The sequence below is a fragment of the Colossoma macropomum genome, unplaced genomic scaffold, assembly GCF_904425465.1.
Source record: "Colossoma macropomum unplaced genomic scaffold, Colossoma_macropomum, whole genome shotgun sequence".
NCBI classification, from domain to species: Eukaryota; Metazoa; Chordata; class Actinopteri; order Characiformes; family Serrasalmidae; genus Colossoma; species Colossoma macropomum.
Window position 1 is genome coordinate 756,371 of NW_023496043.1, and position 23,516 is coordinate 779,886.

General features: G+C 39.2%; 1 protein-coding gene across 3 annotated transcripts in view; it reads right to left on the reverse strand.

The window, feature by feature from the left end:
• The window catches only part of itga6b (integrin, alpha 6b), a 50,460-nt gene extending 35,235 nt beyond the window's left edge, over positions 1–15,225 (reverse strand). For all 3 annotated transcript variants that reach the window (XM_036564849.1, XM_036564851.1, XM_036564852.1), the window contains exon 1: positions 14,915–15,225. In XM_036564849.1, coding sequence (XP_036420742.1) covers positions 14,915–15,087 — 173 coding nt within the window. In that variant the 5' untranslated portion in view covers positions 15,088–15,225. The remainder of the gene's footprint in view (positions 1–14,914) is intronic.
• Between the last annotated feature and the right edge of the window lie 8,291 nt (positions 15,226–23,516).

The following is a 23,516-nucleotide window of genomic DNA, read 5'->3' on the forward strand; positions in this document are numbered from 1 at the left end:
TTTTGTTGTGGCTGTTGTTTTGAAATTATGAAAAAAAGCTGCAGTTGTTATGTTCGTTTTATTTCGGCACAGCCACCTCCAGCCATCTGGAGAGGTGTGAACTGTTCTAGTAGCAGCTGGTTCCCACCCCTCATTGCTCGCTAGCAGCTCAACACAGTCACAGAGAACCAACAAAAATTGAATAAGTAATAAGAAATAAGAAAATAAGTAATAAGAAAATTAGTAATTAGTTATAAAAATGCTGTTTGTTTGCTTCACTTTTCCGCACTGGTCAGTGAAAAAGTCAGCCGTGTGGAACTGTTTCATGGTTTCTACAAGGGACTTCAGACATTTGTCATCACTATTCCTGCAAGTATAAAGAGTGGTTAAAATGTCAAGGAACATCCTATCACAGGTTTGACCCCAGCTGAAAACACGACATCCCATTCAGTTCACAGAATAACAACAGAAGCAGACAGGAAAGTCCCTGCTACAACACTAAGGGCATCTGCAGCTTCAGTAGTTAAAATGACGGACGTCAGCGAAGCTGAAGAGTGAAATATAACTAAAAAATAAAATTCCTTGCCTTGGATGAGCAGGGGTTCTCAGTTATCAAGGATATTTGATTTCATGGCACATAATGTAGCCTACATACTATACTCAATAGCAATTAGTCATTTTTTGTAAGCTGTTGTTTTTATTTATTGTCATCGTTCTTAAATTTTTGGTTTTGGCTTTTCAGTTGAATTGTCCAGAATTTCTGCTTCAGCCAAGAATTTTCATGTTGGTGCATTTCTTGAAATCATATAGTATTTTCTCTCTGTACCATAACACATTTCTCAATGAAACACAGTGACAGGAGGGGTCTCTGAGCTGGCTCAGCATTTTGCTTCAACCCAAGTCAACTCCTCAACTTTTAAAAATGCTTAGCAATGTGAAGGACAGCTTTGACCCTCTGGGAGCGAATGGGGGGTGGGCACAAAATGTCTGAAATCAATACTGCTCTGTCACCTTAACATGACCCAAACATAGCCTCCCAGTCCAATTACAATAAAGGCGTAGTTATACTACCTTCTGTCAGCAAATTCTGAGTGAAAATGCACCCACTCCAAAGGAATTTGCCACAATCAGCAGTTTCACATCACAGAGTTAATACATTTCAATTGCAAACTTCATATCAAGTTGAACTTTGGTAGAAACATGATTGGTAGTATTGTTTTAGAGGTGGGCAAAAGTGATTACATACTGATCAAATATGAATTTTATCTTTTAAATGATATACGAGATGAATCACGCTTAACATGACCAGGGAAATTAACTAACAATGAACTAAAAGGATATTTTAAATTCAATTTGTCCAGACTTCCATCCCCGCAGATGTCCTAACACAAAAATGTTCAATAAATACATTAAAATAATCTTTCACATTTCACACTGTGCTTGCAGCTGTTGCGAATAGATGCAGTTCTATGTCCTGTGAAAGTCTATGCGAAGTCATGTCTGTGCCATGTCTTGCTTTAGAAAAATATTTCTTGAAAGTGTCAGAATATGTTTTTAATGAAAATGATTGATTTTAAAGAACATCAGTCAGCATTAGCCTACAGAGATCTCTAAATCATGGTCACAGGGTCCTAGTTAGCATTCATTTTATTTATATGTTTTGAAATTGCGGCATGTTGAAGCTGCAGCAGCAGTAAATTAAGATTGCCACACAGCAGTGCACCACAGAATACTATAGCACTGATGCATCCTAGCAAACCCGCCAAGACAGCAGCCGCTAAGGTGCTACTAGCAGCCTAGCACTGGGTCTTTTATCATGCAAAGGGTTCTCTAAGAGTTCATGGTTCTATATAGAACCATTTTCTTTACTAAAGAACCCTTGAAGAACCACCTTTTCAAAGTGTGTAGTACAGTAGTTGAGGTAGGACTGCACGATATGGGCAAAATACTATATTAACACAAAAACGTTTAATAAATACATTAAAATAATCTTTCACATTTCACACAGTGCTTGCAGCTGTTGCGAATAGATGCAGTTCTATGTCCTGTGAAAGTCTATGGGAAGTCATTTCTGTGTCATGTCTTGCTTCAGAAAATTAATTTTTGAAAGTGTCAGAATATGTTTTTAATGAAAATGATTGATTTTAAAGAACACCAGTCAGCATTAGCCTACAGAGATCTCTAAATCATGGTCACAGGGTCCTAGTTAGCATTCATTTTATTTATATGTCTTGAAATTGCGGCATGTTGAAGCTGCAGCAGCAGTAAATTACGATTGCCACACAGCAGTGCACCACAGAATACTATAGCACTGATGCATCCTAGCAAACCCGCCAAGACAGCAGCTGCTAAGGTGCTACTAGCAGCCTAGCACTGGGTCTTTCAGAGGTGAGCCGTGTCATGGTTCACATTACTGACTGACTGAGGATGACTTACAGCTCCAGATGTGCTTCATTCCTTTCAAAAGCTCCAGGCTTAAACACGCACACAGACATATAGGGCTAGTGTGCTAGCTAGCATGCTAACAGAACTGAACTACAGGGCTTAAACAAGGGCGCTTTGACTCACAGCCCGAAACAATGGAAACACTATTTCACACAAAATGGTGGTGATGGATTCATAGGGCCAATGGGGAAAATATCTGCTGATCTTAAGGTCCGTTGTCCACTAACCTTGTAATGATTGCACTGAAAGAGTAACACCCACCTAGTTTCAGATAACTCCACCCCCACCCTTTGAAAAGTGTTCAGAAATGTGATGGACATACCCTCCGAGAAGAAATGGAGGTGGGCAATGCAACATGAAAAAGCAACCCTGCTGTCTCTGTCACCTTAATATCACAGGGACCTAAACACTGCTTCTTGGTAAGATAACAATAATGGCCCAGTCTAGTTTTGGCCTACTAACTTTTGTCATCAAATTGTGGGTGGAAACACAGCAATTCTGATGGAATTCGCAGCGATAAGCAGTTTCACATCACCGACTTCAGAAACGAATAAATTTCATGTGCCAAACTTTGCATTGAAGTTCACTTTTGTTAGTGAAACACTCCTTATAACTTCAATGTGAATAGGCGGGGGCTGAATTACTGTACCTCAATAGGGGGGTTTATGTTAACGCACTGGTTTTCATGACATCAGAAAAGCAATTATTGAATTTCTACAATTCAAAACGGCTGTTTTGGCAGCTTAGTTTCCATATGTGAACTTGGGAGTGAACAGTACATTTTAAAACCTAAAAAATTGTTTCAGTTCAGTCTCAAATGAGAAACTGAATTGTTTCAAGCATGAATTATTAACACCTTCACCTCAAATCAAGCAGTAAACCCTCAGCTTCACTTTCAAACTACCTTAGGCTTCAACAATGGCTGCAGTTTGCATTTCATTAAATCATGTTTCACAAAAAAGGCATTTCAATAAATCAGATTAGTGAATAGAGGTCCTTGCTGCCCTTAGTTCTCCGGTACATGTGGGGTGATGGACTGTGACATTCCAAGAAATCACATGCATTCAAATTACTGTCACAAATGTGTTCTTGTTGTATAGTACACACTTAAAATAGATGGTTCTTTGGTAAAGAAAATAGTTCTATATAGAACCATGAACACTCAAAGAACGCTTTGCATGAATAAAAGGTTCTTTTTGGTTAAATATCAATCAAATCAATATTTAACTATATCAAGGATTTACTAATTTTTTACTGTTTTGTTTTCTATATACTGAACGCAGAGTTACTGCTAGGAAATATGTGACATTCTGTTCACATACTGGTTGTTGCACACAAATTACAACACATGACATGACAGGATAGTCCTGTCTTTACCTGTAGTATATACTAGAACAGCCTGGAAAACTCTCGTGGCATGACTACTATCAACATTTATTTTCTTTATCTTCATGGCTGCCACCAACTCTAAGTCAAATGTATTCAAAGTTTCTTGACAGCTTGAGATCCGTACGTTTTAATCTTCTCCTCCAGCACTGAGCCACATGAGTGACGGCAAACCAGAACTGCTCCCAAGAGTTATGTAGGAAAAGCAGAGAGCAGTCCAAATTTCTGCCTTCTCGCAATGGATAACCTGTAAGTCATCTGTAAAAGATCTGTATAAACTAGCTTAAAACTTTACACTGCAGCTTTATATGTCTTGGGCCACAGTAGGCTATTAAACGTAATCCTGAGCACTTTAGTAACTGAACTATAGAGCAGCTCCGCCCCTGTTAAAAGGTAGCAGCGCCCAATGTGCAGAGCAGCGATGGGGAAGCATCGCCACGCTGTTTTACTGACTTAAACCTTTATCTGTACCATAATTACTTGAGAGTGTGTTCGGCAGTATTTTAAGTTTTCCTGGGTAAATACAAGTTATACTTAGCGATATGGTACTTCGTCTATGTCGTGCAGCCTAAACCAGGATCTTCAAATACTGTCTTCATTCCCCCTCTAAACATAATTTCTATTCCCAGAGTGATAGTTAGCCCTACTTGGAAAGAGGTCTTTGAAGTGTTTGATTTAGTGCAAAGATATAAACTATTAGATTATTGCCTTTTCACAGTATCGTTCAACTCCAAAGTCTGGTTATTTGGTCAGAAAACATACAGAACCAAGTAATAATGTTAAAACCCCCAGCAAATGCCAAAGACTGGGCGTGTACCACTTTCCTGTTTGCAACAACTGGAAAAACTGAGAATGTTCCCAATTCAGTCTGCCTCATTTGGTACGACAGTAACCTTCTCAATGTTCTACAGGCAGCAGCCAACATGTGAATGCTTGTGTTTGCTGGGGAATGTTGGAATGCATTAGCATTATCTTAGCAGCCAGATATTGGAGCCTAGTTACAGTAGCAGCGGCTGTCCAGAGGGACCTCTTACCATCTCCACTGTAATGTGGCTGCACATAACTGAATTTTCTACTAGCCCTCACACTGATAGAGTATAACTTAGGTCTACAAAGAGGCCGACGGACAGGAAGCTGAGTGAATCAGAGGAAGGAAGAGGAGCCCGTTTCCACACTGGCTAGCCCCCACTGCACCCTGGGATATGGGCCAGTGTACATATGGCCACGCCGAGGTGTTTTTGGGGTGGAATTTGTTGTTATGACTGTATTGTTCTTTTGTAGTCAATAGCTAAAGCAGATTATGATTACCGTTTATTATTGTTTGAGCACATAAGAAGGAAACACCAGTGGATACACAAGCACACGCAATCACACTGTCGATTCTATATGAAAGTGCTAAAAAGCGCTCTTTTTAGCAATATCACAAAAGAACCACTTCAGGGTTCACAGGTAGGACAAACATGACGCATTTGGTTGGTGTGCCACACCAATGTTTGATTGCCAAAAAGACTCTAGAAAGTTTTCTTCCAATTCACGCTAGTTCATTTACTCGTACGTTCTCTTTCTGAATATTCTAAGGAAAACTGCAAACTTAATAATGTTTGTGTTTGTTGGTGTTTTTCCATCGTTGTACTCCGGCCTTTAAGGACATCTCAGTAAATGTTTCTTTCAAAGAACTGCGCTGAAACGTTGAAAGGTTCTATAGCAGAAGTCACTAATAGGTGGACCGCGGTCTGAGTCCCGACCCCGACGCTTTCCTATGCAGACCTGGACCTGTAACCAATAAACTATGGAGAATTATTTAATTTCGACAGGGTGGTCTCTTTTTAATCTGCGTAACTTTTCAAGCATTTACGGTACCGCTTTAGCGGCCCGGGAAACTCACAGACCAAACCACGATGATGCAAGTTAGACATTATGATGTTCCGGACCTTTTCTTGAGGAAATGTTCTCCAACTGGACCTTATTGAATTCTAATTAAATACCCCTGTTCTATAGCATCAAGTCATTCACAGTGGTCTGATGTGAAATGGTGCACTGTAGAAACGTTGTGATGTAGCTTTCTTTGCAACATATTATACTTTACAGTACATCAAGATCTTGTCTGCTATCATAAACGACCAATACACATTTTTTATTCATAAGTAATGCTGCTTACAGTAAACTTTGAAAAATGAAAAATAAAAATAAATCTGTTTTCTTGCTGGCTGAATGGAAATGAACTTGAGCACTTTTAATCGATATAATCGAATAAACATTTTTCCCCCATAACTTTGTTATTAGATCAATAACAGCAACCATAGTCTTTGTGTTGAGCTGCTAGTGAGCAATGCAGAGTAAAAGGGGCAGGGTGAGAACCAACAGCTGTAAAAACAATTCACACAGCATTTAAACACAATAAAAACACTTTATAAATGTTTACGTGCTTGTTCACCTATAAAGGCAAAAGTCCAGTTTGCTTCCAGCTCTGTGAATCACACACATTTACATTAAAATACCTTCCATCAACGTTATGGACCCCCTCCAAAACAGGTGGAAATTGCATTTTATGGCTACTGTGAGAACACGGCCCAAATTCTGCTTGGTAGACTTTTCACACAACATTTTTGAGCTTTTTTAAGCCACATTCAAACCAGATCCTTAGCAACAAAAGCTACATTTCCGTTGCTGTGGTGTAGCTGAATCAACAATGCTTAACATTTCTGACAGTTCCCATTATGACAAGCACCAGCCCAAAATAATCGCTTTACAAGCTGTGCCAAGACTGGCCAGGGCACAGGCAAGTCAAAACCAATCGATTACGAAGGCCAAAATCCGTTTTTATGAAAGCTTATGAAAGCTCCGCTCTCTGGGGAACTCTGTGCCAAGTTTTGATCCTGATTTACAGCCTCAACATTCTTCATGCCTGAGATTTCCCTGTCATTCTTTTTCGTGTTGCTTCAGGCTTCAGGACTGGATGTAGCCACAGCTCTCAGCAAACGTTACACAAACTTTGTGGCCTGTGGCAACAGTCTGCAGTGAAAGGGGCTCCAGGGAAAGCCCAGTACTCCAGCTCTCAGGCACGGGCTGTGCTTAACCCGACCCTAACTTTCAATAAACACGTGCCAATATATGCCACACGACTCGCACAAAGGGAAAACGTAGAAGGGAAATAACAGAACAGAAAAAGTAGGCCTATATGTACGGAAATAGATGACCTGTAGCAATAAAACCTGCCTTTCCTTTCACTCTTCCATTTCCTGAGTCTGACCCATGCTCTCTTTCTGTCTCTCTCTGTTTTTTTGAGTCATGTACGATTATAACGTATGGGAATCCCAATAAAAACAGAAAAGGAGAGCACACACACCCTAGAAAAACACATATAATACAGGCTCTCAAGCAAAACAGCAAAGGAAAGATAACAAACAAAACACTCAGAACTAGAGCCTGACTGATATTTTGGTTATCAGATAATATTGGTCGATACTGATAACTTTTTTTTTCGGTATCTGCAAAAGTAATTGCAGGTAATTACAGTCGTGGCACACCCCAATCTTAGTCATATTTTGTTAACCCCTTAAATGGCCAGGGCGTGTGGCAGGCCCAAACTTCTATTACACACTTCTATAACCTAATAAGAGACCAACCAGTTTGCACTGAAGTCCCTGTAGTTACTAAATAATAAGACTTAGTATGTAAAACGCCTGGGATTTTAAGGGGTTAAATACAGCAGCACAGACTAAGCTGGTAAATCGGAACAGAAAAGATGATCAAAGTTCGGTCCAGAACATTGTGATGCAAAAGCCACTGAAAATCCACTGTGACTGGGCCTAAAAACTTTTTTATAAAGAGTACAGCACTGTTTAACTAAAACTACTGGAGCTGAACTAAAAAAAATTGTATTGGTTGACATTGTCAGTTACTGTAATTCCATAAAATCAGTACTGGTCACAAGGTTTTAATATCAGTCAGGCCTGTTGTTGCCAACATAGAAATAATTTAATTCTCACAACAGGGATGCAACGATCACAGCTGCACACACGCAGAAAGACCTTTATGTGTACATACTCCATTCAGATATGTTGTCAAGTGGTCATGATTGCAGTCAATTGTGTTATGAGTCATGACTTATTCTCACTAGATGCTGTGTGCAATATCAAACGTTTTTCATCTATCCAAGCCATCTCCTCAGAGCTACAATCATTTTATCTGTACTACTACAATGAAACTTGCACTGGCATCACATGCTCAAAAAGTTTTGTCATACATCCCTGCTAAAGAACCTTGCAGTGGATGGTTCTAAAAGAGCCAGTGAGACGTGTGGGTGTCCATTTAGGAACGTTTCTTTTTAAAGGAAGTTTGATGTAGTATGTTTGACGTAGCACTGTCAAAGTTTTGAAACCTGTCATTCACTCCTCAGTCCACATATGGAAAGTAAGCTGCATAAACAGTATGCTTTGAATTCATTGTTTTTGTGATGTCACAAAAACAAACACATTTGCATATCGCTGGTGTCGGAAGAAAACATTGTATCTCCAAAATGATAACTTTACAGGAAAAGTACATACCTTACTTTTAATGTGAGTCAATTGAACCAGACACTTTTTAAAGTCATTTTGGGTCATTTCTTTTAGTCCATTCATCATAAAATTTACATACAATGTAAAGAGTAAGAGGCATTTTCAAATTATATCAAAAACTGAAAAACGTCAAAAATGGAGATACAAGGGGCTCCCGAGTGGCGCAACCGTCTAAGCGTTGGCCCTATCATCAGGAGATCGCGAGTTCGATCCCTGGTGATGCTACAGCCATCCGTAGCCGGGAGTCCGAGAGAGCACAATTGGCCTCGCTCTCTCTGGGTGGGTAGGATGGCCCCTCCTTCTCCCCCCATCACTCAGCGCGATGCTAGTCAGCGCAGGCGTCTGCTAGCTGACGTAACAGATCTGGCGGTTGGCGCTTTCCTCCGAGCGCGTTCGGCTGTCCAGTCACGGTGCGTGAGCGGCAGTTCGAAAAGAAGCGGTGACTGGTTTCACAGGTCTCGGAGGAAGCCTGTGTTAGCCTTCACCCTCCTAGCGTTGATAGCATCGTGTGATTGGGGGAGTCCTAACTAGCGGGTGGAATTGGAGACGACTAAATTGGGGAGAAAATCGGGTAAAATTAAAAAAAAAAAAAATGGAGACAACAGTGATATATCCCTCTATTCAGCCTACAGTGGTGTAGCTCCATGCTCTACACTGTACCTTTAAAAGAGGTACAGTATAGAGCATCCAACCAGAGCAATCAGATTCTTTTACTTTTCTATATTTTTTGAGCACAGCAGCTGTTTATAACACTACATTAAAGTTTCATGATAAATGGACCAACAAAATGCTCCAAAATTGCTTGGAACAATTTCTGTTTACATTGACTTGCATTAAAAGTAAAAAGGTTTTTTGCCTGTAAAGTTACTAATTTTGGAGATGCTTGTTTTCCTTTGGACAGCGACGATATATCAGTCTTTAAGTCTAATAAAAAAAGCCTGTTTAATTATAAGGAATAAAGCTACGGTTGGAAAACTGTCATGTAAAATGAACTGTGAATGTTTTTCGTACACACCATCACACAAATGTGGCCCTCTGGGAAAAAGTTAAAAATACAAGGAAAATGTAGGATACGGGCCCTTTAAGAGCGCATCAATGCCAAGAAAGCCCGGAGCTACAGGTTTTCAGTGTTCTCGCTGCTTTGTTTGCGGCTCGCTCTAAAAGAGGAGCAGAGAAAATCAAAGGGAAGTATTTGGTGACAGTGCCCTGAAGCTGAGTGCGCGGAGGGGTGTGCACTCACAGTAGCTGCTGGAGGGCTTTAATTCCGTGCGACTTAGCAGTGTTTATGGGCTTATTAAAGAGACACCCATGCTGAAGTGGACATGTTGGAATCTCTGTCTCCACACTGACTCACAATTACACAAATATGCTCCCGCTCACTGACAGACAGTGTCTCCTTCTTCTCACTAGCCATGACAGGATCAGGAATGCTCACACACACCCACCAACACGTACACACCCCAGAGTGCCCTGCCCTGGCCTGCAGGTATAAGAATCACTCTCTTCAGCGCACATACTTACTTACCTGGAGGGCACACCTTTGTAACTGACAGGCATTTCAGTAAACCATCCAGCCAGCCGGCTCGACCTCGCCCTTATGAGGCAGTCGGGGATATGAGTCAAGAGTCTACGCACACTAACTTCGCTATTAACCCCTTGAACCGCAGACTTATTGTTAGATTTTTCATCTTAATGCTTTTTATCAAGTACCTGCTAACTACTACATGAGCTCTCTGGACAAAAGATTTGTTGCATGCATACGTTTTTGTGTAATGTTTGGTTACGCATCCCTGTGCTTTGATAACAGCGCCTATTCCATTAATGCTTGGCCATTGGGGGTGAAATTGGGTGAAGTTTTGATAAGTAGGAGCTTAGTATCCAAATTTATAGGCTAACAAATTATTGTAGCAACAAAAAGCAATGCGTTCTGAGAGGAGTCTATACTTTAAAACAATAATTTTGACTGTATTGCGCCAAATTTTAGCAACCTGAGAAAATTAGAATTAAAAAGCTATTTATCTGGTCAATAAGCATCAACATGCTGAGAAAAAGCACTAATATCACAATAAATAAATACATTAATACAAGAAGTAGTGATTTTATGTATGTAACAGTTCTTCCTTATGTTAAATCAGGAATGCTAGTGATGGAATTTAACAAATCCATGTGATGGCTGGGGCCACTAAGGAGAAATCTGGAACCACACCTTTACTGTATGTATGTTTATTTGCATCTATTCTGATGTTATATGGTGTTTTTACAAGCCCAAACACACTTAATGTCAAGATAAATGGTGTGGTTAAGTGACAGACTTTTGCACAGAACGTTTATAACTTTCGATATTATTCTAAAACATTTCTATAGAAATATATGCAAATTATTCTTCGGTCCAGTATGAACTGTACAGCATTCAATCACACATGAAATCTTCTTATGTAAATTAACTGACTATAACTGAACTCCTAATGAACTCCTGAAGCACTGAACTCTATTACAACGGTATTTTGCGGTGTTGATGCAACTGCCCATTATTATTATATATTTCTGGTAGGTTTTCTGCTCTTTTAGGGAAAACAAGATCAAAGTAATTGTCTGTTAAAACTGACAGTACAGTAATGATACAGCAAATGCAGATCAGGTTGACGAATGCTGGATTATTCATTTTTAAAAGGTTAAGAAATGCAACTTTAGCCAATTTACTTAATCATCCCGCGAATGAGACATACTTAAGTGCTCGATATATGCATGCTTTGAACCCAAAGCTCATGTCTAGGAGGAGAAGCTGTATTATAGGCTTTTTACAGCATGTCGTAAAAGCTTCAGCACACTTTCCGCCACAGGGCACCTTGCTCTCAAATAACACTCATGAACTTTAGGCACAACACTGTTTGAAGGATAAGCAAGCGTCAATACTTTGTGTACACACAAGAGGTCATGCAAGAGGTGGGTAGTAACAGGTTACATTTATGCAGTTTCGTGTATGTCAGTACAAGTTTGTACTATTACTAAGTGCTAATACTTTTACTTCTTTTTGAGCACAGCTGTGAGGAAAGTAATCTCCTTTTTCCTCAGTTTTTAGGGGGTTTAATTTGATTTAATACTCATGGTTCTGCTCCTGTACTGCACTGTGATTGCTCACACCTCTCATTTTGGACCTTTAGCATTTTATTTTAGACCAAAAGGAGCCCAAAACGCACAGAATAAAGCCTGACAAACTTAAGCTCCTATACTGATAGACGCTGGATGTACTAAGAAGTTCTAAGGAGAACTCTTTTTGGACCTTGTGATCTTTACTTAAAGTTGCACTTTGTAAGTTTTGGGGATTTGGTGACCTCTCTGGTGGAACTCTGTAATAACATGTAACATGTGGAACATTTTGTAACACAGGTTGTGCTTCGGTCCCCTTCGCCGAGGGAATAAATCTGATGATTGAAAGCTTGTTGAGGAGTATTTAAAGAGTATTTAAAGAGTATTTAAAGAGAACTCAGTCAAAACTTGGTGAAGGACATGTCTTCCAAGGATGTAAGTGAACTATCTACTATTGTCATCATATCCGATTTTGCATTTGAGACCTAAACATCGAGCTGGGCCTTCTTTTTGGGCCTGTGTGTGTGACGTTAATACATAAATATGTACGACGTGGTCAGAAAACCTCCCGCCATACCTGACCTAACACATCTGACATTAAAATACTTTTAAATGATTATTTTAGGTTTTACAGTTTGAAGCTTTTTTTTGTCCTGGCTCAGTAATGCTACTTCTTTTGATGTAAAAACACCTCTTACATTCATTATTTCACTAAAGTAACAGCACTTTTACTTTAGTGTGCTTTCAAGCTCCTTTGCCCACCTCTAGTCATGACACACTGTTTTTCACACACACTCTCTCTCTATCCCTCTCTTTCTTTCTCTCAGGAAAACAGCAGGTTGGCTCTGGCAGCTTCTCTATCCTGTTGCCCATCTGTAGACTTCAGGAATGAATCACAGCCTTGCTCACACATTCCTTCACTGTGCCTGGTGCAAGTGCCTCAAACAGGGCTATTCGAGTTTATTCCACCATTTGAAACTATTAGGCCGTTAAAAAACTAACCTATTGTCATCGCTGGAAATAAAATTGGACTACCTTTTAAACCCTCACCCCTAAGGATCTGTATGTCAGATCACATTTCAGCTCCTCACTCTCATAATTACCCAACTTAAAGGAATAGTAAAGCAAAAGAAACTCATTTACATATTTCTCCACTTACCCCAAACGTAGTTGATCAGATAAGACATGCTTTGTGTCCAAATTTCGATTCTTTAGTTTAGAACTGGAGTGACAAGGCTAATGGTGCTAACAAACACTAGAACTCAATAGCCACCCAAATAGCCCAGATAATTTCTGTGAAAATACATCATCAAAATTTCTCTCAACCCACTTAAACTGCATCCAGGTCTTTATTAAGGCTGTGCAGACTTGTCGATGTGGTTTCGAACATAGTATGACTTACAGTGAACTATAAAAATTAATAAAACTGACCCACTTTAGATAAAAGGGTCTGTATTCACAATCAGGAGTGCCGGTCTACAGTCAGTATTTGTGACAATGACTGTCATAAATAAGAATGAATCTGCTTTGTGAATACCAGCCTTGGTGTCGTCTGAAATGGCTGAAGCGGTGAAGTTTCTGTTCATTCTTAAAGTCCAAGGTACGTGGTTTGAGTGGGTTGAGAGATGCTTTGGTGATGTATTTTTTTTACAAAAACAGTTTGGGCTGTTTGGGTGACTACTGAGCTCTAGTGTTTGTTAGCAACATTAGCCTCATAGCTCCAGTTTTTAACTAAAGAAGAAGAATCTGGACTGTCTTGGCTGATTACATCTGTGGTGAGTGGAAAATTGTGCATATTTAACTTTGCAATAAACTATTCCTTTAAATATTTGTTTCACAGTAGTTACTGAATTCTTCACAGTAGTTACTGAATAATAAGAATAAAGAGTAAAAACGAAATCATAGAAATAACAGGAATAAAGAGGAGGCTGTATGGCCGTATGAAGGCGTAAATGCACTTGATCAGGGTGGGGCACAACACTGAATGCACATGAGCTGCTTTCAGTGATGCAAAGCTGATTAAAGTGATAAAAAGCTGAGGCTGTAGAGAAAGAACTGCACATAAAACTATCCTCCAGTTACAGTGCTGTCACTTCCACGAAAGTATGACTGCAAGTAATGAAGTAAGAGTCGCCACCATCTCCTCTAGTACTGAGAAGTGTGGAGGAACCTTTTAGTACATTCAGCATCTAACAGCACAGGCTTGTCATGCACTATTCTTCTCTTTCTGACTAAAACAAAATGATAAATCTCCAAAGTTAGCAGTGTGAGCGGCAGCAAAGCAGTCCAGAAGCTGAACCAACAGAAAAGAATGGAATTAAACCCCAAAGAGAGAATCCGAAAGCCTAAAATGGACCTGAGGAGACTGCTTTCTCCATAGTTACACTTGTGTAAATAAAAGTGCTATCATTTGACAACAGGGCTGAACGATTAATCGTGTTTATATCGAAATCACAATTTAAAGGAGTGCAATTTTAAAATCTGCAAAAGCTGCATTTTTTTAAAATTACAGCCTACATTATTAAAAACGTCTTAAGTTTTAAGTGGGGGAATTTAACCTAATAACACAGAGCTTGTGAACTGTTTATACGTTAGACCAATCAGAGGCCACCAAACCTCCATGACTTGTGACATCACAACCATATATCACTGGCAGTCTGGCACATTACATTCAGGGGTCAAGCCTCAAGCCAAAAAAGGTGGTTATTCTGGTCTTCCTGGCAAAAAAAAAGCTTAATTTATAGAAAGTAATCACAATTTAAACCGCAGTTACAACATTAGTCATAAAAATCGCAATTAGATATTTTCCCCAAATCGGTCAGCCCTTGTTGAACATGCTCAGAAAAGCACAAATCAATCAAAATTGCACATGGAACGGAGTAAAGGTTCATTCCCACATGTAACGCTGCGCTTTGTCCAGCAAAATTAGACATATGTGGTACCAGACTATGACCAAAAACAATGAATATGATCTGCTTTTTAGCATCTACAATGTACTGTCCGGTCTGTAAGACATCTTTTTAGCATACAACAACCACCTTCAAGAATAATAGGCCTATTAACTTTACTAATGCAAATTGAAATATCATCTAACACCGTGATACAGTCAGAAAATACTGTGATATTGAATTTTAGGACTACTGCCCAGCCCTACAATAGAGTCATAAACAGTATGGCCCTACTTGGCTGCATATCCATATGTTTTTTCTCCTTGCTGTGGGCTAATCCTGTTCTGTAGAGGTGAAACCTGTCAGCTCATTACAAAACAGAATAAAGTGAATGATTGCATGTCAAAAACTAAAAAAAGCCAAAATAGCCTAAATAAGTCTAAACATTAACACACAAACTTTAAGGCATGCCCCAAAGGTCGTCCTCCTTCCAGTCCTGCAGATGCAACCTGTGTCTTGGCGAGTTATTGGGGTCAAACAAGGAGAAAATGAACCCAAAAAAACACTTACATTCTCTTATCAGCAGGGACCAGCTGCCGGTGCATGGCGAGAGAGAAGCCGAACAGGCTGCCCGGATCCCCGCTTTTCGTGATGACATTCGCCGTGTCCAGGTTGAAAGCCCAAATTAGCCCGAAGTCCATCAGACACAGCAGCGATAAGGTAAGAGTCCAGTGAAACGCCATGGCAGCTCTGCTCAGGTCTAGCTCGGCTTCGTCTTTGGTCCTTCTGCCCCCTTTTCGTCTCTTATCTGCGGTGCTGATAAACCTCGCAGGCTGAGATGTGGCTGGACGTTTTTGCTGGTGAGAAGACCCGCCTGAGTGACTCCACCCCGCAGCCTGCAGCTGTGGTAGCCGCGCCTCTCAGCCTACCTGTTGGGTCTTGGGGCGGGTTATCCTGCCTGCCGGATGTTTGTTTAGCTAATTCTGCTAATTCTGCTAATTATTCACTTAAGCGTGTCTTAAAAGGGGAATTCCGCTCATTTTTCAACACTTCTGCGTAGTTAAACCGTCAACAAAGTCATTCAAGTTGGTTTAAATGCTCCTTTATAGAGCCAGAGTTGTTCACAGTGGTGGTGATAGGAACCAGACGTCTGAAGAGTTTAAAGGGTCTATAAGCTCCTTCACAGAAAGCTATAACATATAAATGTTATTAATACGTTCCTTGATGACCAAATACATCGTTTTATGATAGTTTTGAGATAAGATTTTGGCCTAAAACGCAGGGGAGTCGCTAGAGGTTAAAGGGGAACTCCACCGATTTTTCAAAATTTCTACACAATTCAGTGGTTGAGATGTAAACAAAGTTATTCAGAGTGGGTTGATGTGAAATGGTTCATTTGTAGGGAAACACACCAATTCTGTTTTCTTTACAGTGGTGGTGATAGGAACCAGGGGTCGCCATGTCTACGACACATAACCATTTTATTTACCATCCAAAACCACCACTAAACCTACATGTGTCTTCTGAGGTTTTATATGTAATAATGATGATGGCAAAATAGTGGTAAATCTGAAAACTGTTTTCTTTGGGGACTGTTTTTGCCTTAGAGCACCCTTTTTGTATCCTTCTACCATGAATGGATTAAAATAAACTGTCTAAAATTCATTATGAACCAAAAGCTTATCACACAAAACTGTTGTAAAACAATCAGACATCAGGACTTGTTTTCGTAACCATGCAATAATTTTCTGTGAGGGAGCTTTTAGAGGCATTAAACTCTTCAGTCGTCTGGTTCCCATCACCACCACTGTGAACAATTCTGACTTGGTGAGTTTCTCTAAAACGAAGCATTTCACACCAAACTACTCTGCGTGACTTTGTTTACATCTTAACCATTTAACTATACAGCAATTTTGAAACATTGGTGGAGTTCCCCATTTAATGGACAGAAAGGCTGAGCCTGTACTAGGAAAATATGGGTGCATAGTCCCTCAGGAGAATGTTTTAATGGCCCCAAAATGTCTGTCCCAAACATTTAGATTAGCAACAACCAGAACATGTAGAGTTTGTAGTTTCTATTAAGCACATAGCTGGTATGAGTTAAACACGATGTCCATCCACTTACAACATACACAGATCGAGCAAACGCACTGAAGTCTGACATCTCTCTTGTAGATAAGCTGCAAGGTCCCAAATATATTATTCAAATAAACAGATTATAGATCATTTCAGTCTCAGTTAGTGCAGAAAGAGTGTGATTTTGCTCTGTAGACATGTTTAATATAGGTGACAGAATTTTATGGTCATAATGTCAAATATTTTCTCAGTTTCTCAGTCAATTAAATTCAGTATTAGTTTTAATTAAAAGCTTAAACAACTCTCCCTTGCTTTCTTCTTAATCACTAATCCTCATCAGATTTGCTTCTTCAGTTATAGATAATATTTTACCTTTTATAATCAGATTTGGTGTCATATGCTGTGCTTTGGTAGCAGCATCAGTTGGTTCTCATGTCAAATGGAAGTGCCTACAGGAGCAGGACTGGGGACCACCTGTGTAGCTGGTGTTAATTTAACAGATTGCTAAAGAAATAAATGGTTAAATAAACAATTTTTCTGATGTATATTTTAGTGAGTTACCGCAGTGCCTTTAATTAATAAGCAAACGTAGCTGGACGGTTGTAGCCTGCACTATAGCCCACTAACAGGAAACATTTTTACTGGATACAAGAAATGACATAAACAGGAATTCAGCAACTGGCAGGCCTGATTCTAGGTATTCTGCTGTAATAACAGAAGCCTTTCATACCATAACAACACTGGAAGCATGGATTGGCTAGGCCAATTTTGCACCATGGGGAACAATTTGCTGTTAGATTTAAGAGAAATCTAACTGTTGGGCAGGGGACCTCATGCTTCACAATGGGCTTTGATCAGAAATAAGCAAATTCTCAGAAAAATTCAGTCATTAAGGTGAAGAACTGTCCAGATACACACCCAGAAAAGGAAGACATGGATCATAAAGTGTGTAAAAATGTAATAAAAAGGCTAATATTGCACAGATATTTCATTAAAGGAACTGTTCAGTGTAAAATCACATTTACACAGTTTTCCAGATATAGTTGATCATCTAAGACACGTTTGGTGTCCAAATGTAGCTTCTTTAGTTAATAGTCACCCAAATCTTTCACATAAATACATCCAAAAACTTCTCTCACACCACATCCTGTTCTTAATTAAGGTTGTGCAGACTTGTTGATGTGGTTTAGGACACAGTATGACTTACTGTAAACTATAAAAATGAATAAAACTTCACTTTGTAGCTGGATTAAGCAGGCTAACAGATCTACAGATCTATGTTAGACTTAGCTCCAGTGCTGAACTAGAAAAAGCTAAATTTAGACACCAAACATGCTGATTGACTCTATCTGGGATGGAAATATGTGTAAATATGATTTTTTTTTGCTAAAATATTCCTTTAAAGCTTAGATATTCGGAAAATACAGCAACTTAATCATTGATTAGGCATTACAAGCATTAGCTACCAATCAACATGACATGCTTAAGCTTGTTTATTGTCTAAAACATCATGAACAGTTAGATAACAATGAAACCAAATATAATACATAATGAAATGAAACATGAACCTCCAATGTGCTTTAGCTCCCAGTGAGCCTGTATGTTTGCGCGTCTTTTCAATTAAGACGTCAATAAGGTTTCTTTCAAAAGCAACAGCAGCTCATCGGGTTGGAGCAAAGTGGGCTTCATGCGTCCAAGGCTTTAAAACAAGTGGGGCAGTGAAACAATGAGAGCTTTGTGGCCACCTACAAGAATAAATCTGTACTTCTTTTAGCCTAGCAATGCAGAGGGAGAGGGAAAGAGAAAGGGATGAGGGACAGAATGAAAGAGAAGTAGACGTTTGGGGTGCATTTACAGTATATAGCACCACGGCAACATAAGTGTGCCTGAAAAGGATCTTTAAAGTGACACCATAGAAGAACTGCTTTTGGTTCCCTAAATAAAACTCTCAGTTGAAAGAATTCACCTGAAACTATTCAACTGAAAGGTTTTTAGGGAACCGAAAATGGTTCTTCTGTGTCATCACTTCAGCAGTTTAACAAAAGCTTGTCCATTTTGGAGACCATTCTGAATCCTGGATTGTTTGTAGCCATTATGACTGACCTAACAGGCCCAACATCGAAAAGGTCCAAGGATCTTTTATCAGCTAAAGCTAATATGTACAGACAGTTAGCGCAGTAGGCTGTTTGGAGTGCATGTCTGGGGAGGATTTTTTTTTGCATAGTAACTCAATCAGCAGAAATACAACAGGGCATGTGGATGTGGTCACATGCACTTCATCCAGAACAGATATTTTAAAGCTTAATTTATGTAATCTCCTTTGACCTTTGCAGCGCCCGCATAATAAGACCTTGGCAAGTGTATGATGCCATTTTTAGTTGGTATGTAATAATGTAACTGATGCATTATTGAATCTGAAATAGGCCTAATATCATTACTAATGCATTATTGAATATGAGGTTTAATGGAGAGTGGCCACAACCTAACATGGGATAAACATTTTTAATGTAGTTAAAGAGCTTCAAGTAGACCATGCTTTTGGTCACCTTCCTGTATTCCCTTACCAAAGTCATTTAACATGTAGAAGCCACAGAATTCAGACCGATATACAGACTTAAGCACAGCCTCCACATGGTGGAGTTAGTTTTAACAGTGTTATTACTAAAGCCTTATTTGAGCTGGATTAGTTTTACCAGAGGAGAGTAATCCAGTAGTGTAATGTGTATGGCATTCGAGTGGCCGATTTGTACAGGATAAAGTATGTGTGTAATTTCCCCAAATCACCTAAGATAGCCTGCATTAAAATGTCATAGCCCGGACTTTCACTTCAGTATTCAGATTAGAGTTAAACAGATCCAAACAAATAAACAACAAAACTAACTTCTAGTTAAATCCAGAAAGAATAGCATTAGGCTAGTAAAGTGGGCTCATTTAACTTAACAAACGCCACCCAGCAGGACAGACATCACACTGCCCTGTGAGAGGTCACTTCACAGTGACCTCTCTATTCAAAGATAATTCATTTTATTCTTCTTCTTAATAGGCCATCATGAAAAATGTTGTAGATTAATTGTCCTGTTTTGAACTTGAGAATATGGGAACTGTGGCAAGAACTCTATTTTAGTGGTTAGCCTTGTCATGTGTTGGCAGAATATATGTGCTTGTGTATATAAATATGCACATATATATGTGTGTGTATATACATGTATATAGATGTATAGTTACACACTGACTTTTTAGACTTTAGGACTTATTTACTTCGAAACACTTGGCTCTAACTGCTCACCATGTGGCCATGAGGGACAGGGATGCAGTCTCACTACTCTAAAATGCAGGGGTGTGGCTAAAATGAGGCTCCACCAGTGGACTAAAACTTTGTGTTTTGATAGTCACATGAAAATATGGGACAGGATTTTTCAATAAATAAAATTTTTTATTTAAAAATGAAACTTAAATAATTACCCTATAATGGATGAATTTATATATATGTTTAGCCTTTTATCATCTCAATTAATATCATAGATTTAAATAGATCATGACATAATCTTTTAAAATAGCTGGAAAAGGTGTGAACACTTAAATTGTTTTTTTAAATAGTTTATTTTACTGTAGAATCACTTCAGAATCAGAATCAGGCTTTATTTGACAGGTATGCTTACACATAAAAGGAATTTGGTTTTGGTTACATGAGCTCACAGTGCACAGTATCAGACAAACATTCACATGTAGTAAATATAAAAATAATAAAATAATCTAAAATAAAACATGCATTTCTACCATCACTCACTCACACACACACAGACGCACTGCACAGAAGTGTAAAACTGTATCCACTTATACTGTTTTGTGTCTGTGCTGTTATCCGGTGTCGACCAGAGGAGGATGGGTTCCCCTTTTGAGTCTGGTTCCTCTCGAGGTTTCTTCCTCCTGTTGAGAGAGTTTTTCCTTGCCACTGTCGCCAAGGCTTGCTCACTGGGGGCGCGGACCCGGATTCTCTGTAAAGCTGCTTTGTGACAACATCTGTTGTAAAAGGCGCTATATAAATAAACTTAACTTGACTTGACACACACACACACACACACACACACACACACATACACACACGCACACACACACACGCACACAGTCATACCTGTAAACCTTATATAAACTTATATTTGAATCACTTGTATATCAACTTATGTTTGATGTATATAAATATATATATATATATATATATATATATAATATATATATATATATATATATATATACACTCATTATTCATATCTTTCTTTCTCTCTCTCTCTTTCTCTCTCTCTCTCTCTCTCTCAGGTTTTGAAATGCTGTAGTGCTGCAGGCTATGACTGTTCAGTACAGTGAGGCTGGGTGTGGACCTCAGTCAAAGCCAGCAATCATGTTTACTCCCTCATCAGCCCCACCATCAATAACTCTACTGCTCCATCTCTTCCTCCCGTATTCCCTTCATCACCTAAAAAACAGCTTCCCAACCTCTCGCCTTCCTTTCCATTTGCCACTTTAGAATCACCTATCTTGTACCTTCACTCACTGGCTTACTTTAAAAAAAATGAAGCACAACACTAAAGATCCCGTTTTAAATAAGGCGTTGATGAATCTGTCAGTTTATGACTTTATGTCTATAATGATTACACTTCATTATAATAACCTGTGAAAAATCACATCATATCTGCTTTGTAAAATAGAAAATGTCAGTAAAATTAATAATAGTAATGCAGCAACGGTAATAATGATAATAAAAGAAACAAAGCAATAACATTTATCATTTAATTCAGCATCTACATGCAGTATAGTAAAGAGTGCAAAGGGGATAAATCCCAGGAATGCTGTCCCCCAGATAAAATTACAGAATTAGAGTTTGTTGAGTGTGTTGAGATTAGATTTGGCCACACCATTTGTTTAGGACTGAAAGGGGCATCTTACTCTGGGGGGGCTTTCCGCCCTTCTGTTACCTTACTTGTAAACAGTGAGGAAACAGGGCTGTTTTAGTTAAAAGTCCTATCCTGTCGTCATCAGAGAGGTTAGTATTGACAGGATTGATCCAGAGGGTAGGCAGTAAACAGGTATGACTAATACATAAGGATTAGACCCACTGTCGCTACGGAAACCAAAGCAATTCCAATGTATGACCTGAGGCTGTAAAATTCAGTTTACAGTGTTCAGTGGTGAAGTGTGCACATAAAATAGGCAAACCCAAATTACAGTTAATCTCAGCTCAATTTGAAGTTCAATTTACTGATTATATGTTTTATTTACAGCTGAGTTAAATCACTGGAGTGCTGTGTGTGTGTGTGTGTGTGTGTGTGTGTGTGTGTGTTTGTGAAGGCATGTTCCCCCATGTTTAAAGCAAAAGCAGGCCTATTGATTTTTCCTCTTGTCCTCCCGTTGATTTATTGACCGCTGATTGATGTCTCTTTCAGCACAAATCAACAGTATTAGGTGTCAGCATTCACACACAGAGACACATCTGAAGAACGTCCCCAATGATCCCCCCAAGCTCCTCCCAAACACACACACACACACACACACACGCTCACCCTGTGCCTACATGAGCTCTCATATGCAATGCTGATAATACTGAAATAGTGTTAAATCTGAAAAAAAGGGGTTTTATTTTGGGTTACAGTGCCCTGTATGTACCTCTCTGCCATGAATTAAATGGCAGAAAAAAACACATTTTAGGCCAAAACCTTCCCAAAGCTAACATAAAGCAATGTCTTTGCCATCAAGCAGCATATTCTTAACCATTATTTCTGTGAGGGAGCTTTTAGAGGCAGTAAACTATTCGGATATGAGGTTTTTATCACCACCAGTGTGAACAGTCCTGACTCAATAGGTTTCTCTAAAACAGAGAATTTTCATCAAACCACTCTGAATGGCTTTGTTTACTATAATTATGCAGAACTTTTGAAAAATCTGTGGAAATCTCCTCTTATATTTAATGCGCATTTTAATGCACAATTTCAATTTATTTGCTGGGTTTAACATATTGGAAAAAATATATATTTATATAATTTATTATATGTTTTTTTTTTCATTCTTGCTTGATATGAGATTTCAGCTGCTTAACAGTTCAGAATCTCCTTTGTCAATTTTTTAATTTCATAATGCGCCAAATGTTTTCAGTGGGTGACAGGTCTGGCCAGTTTAGCATCTGGACTCTTTCACTACGGAGCCAGGCTGTTGTAATACATGCAGAATGTGGTTTGACATTGTCTTGCTGAAATGAGCAAGGCCTCTCTAAAAAAGACGTTGTCTGGATGGCAGCATAATGATGCTCCAAAACCTGTATATATCATTCAGCATTAATGGTGCCTTCACTGATGTGCCATTCACCCATGCCATGTGCAGTGATGCAGTCTCCCACCATCACGGATGCTGGCTTTTGAACTGTGTACTGATAACAAGCCGGATGGTCGCTCTCCTCTTGGACACGGCGCCCATGAATTCCAAAAAGAATTTCAAATTTTGATTTTCTATTTGAACACATTTTTCGGACAAGGGATCTCAGGCCCAGAGAAGGCAGCGGCGTTTCTGGATCCTGTATAAGTATAGTTTCTTCTTTGCATGGTAGAGTTTTAAATTTCATCTGTGGATGCAGAAATGAACTGTAATTTCCACTACAGAGTTGTGTCATATACATATATATGGCATAATATTATTACATATAGATTTCACATGTAAACATGCAGTGTGTGTGTGTGTGTGTGTGTGTGTGAGAGAGAGAGAGAGGTGAGTGCAAGCGAAAGCAAATTGAATCTTCAACACACACACACACACACACACCACACACACACACACACACTGTGAGAGAGAGTCAGAAACACGGAGGGTCAGTGCCATAGCAACAAGAAACAATACTGCAAGAATGTGCAGCCAGAATGCACGCTTGGCAGAGCATTCGCTCAAGTGCGTTCAAGACCTCCCTTCTTCACAAAGGTTTATAAACTTTCACCAGTCAGTGAGAATTTCCACACTGTTCTTCTTCACCATGAACGAGGCTGAATAGGAGAAACTGAGAAAATGAACATATAATCATGGAAAACTGTCTGAGAGGGACGTTAATCTAACACAGGAT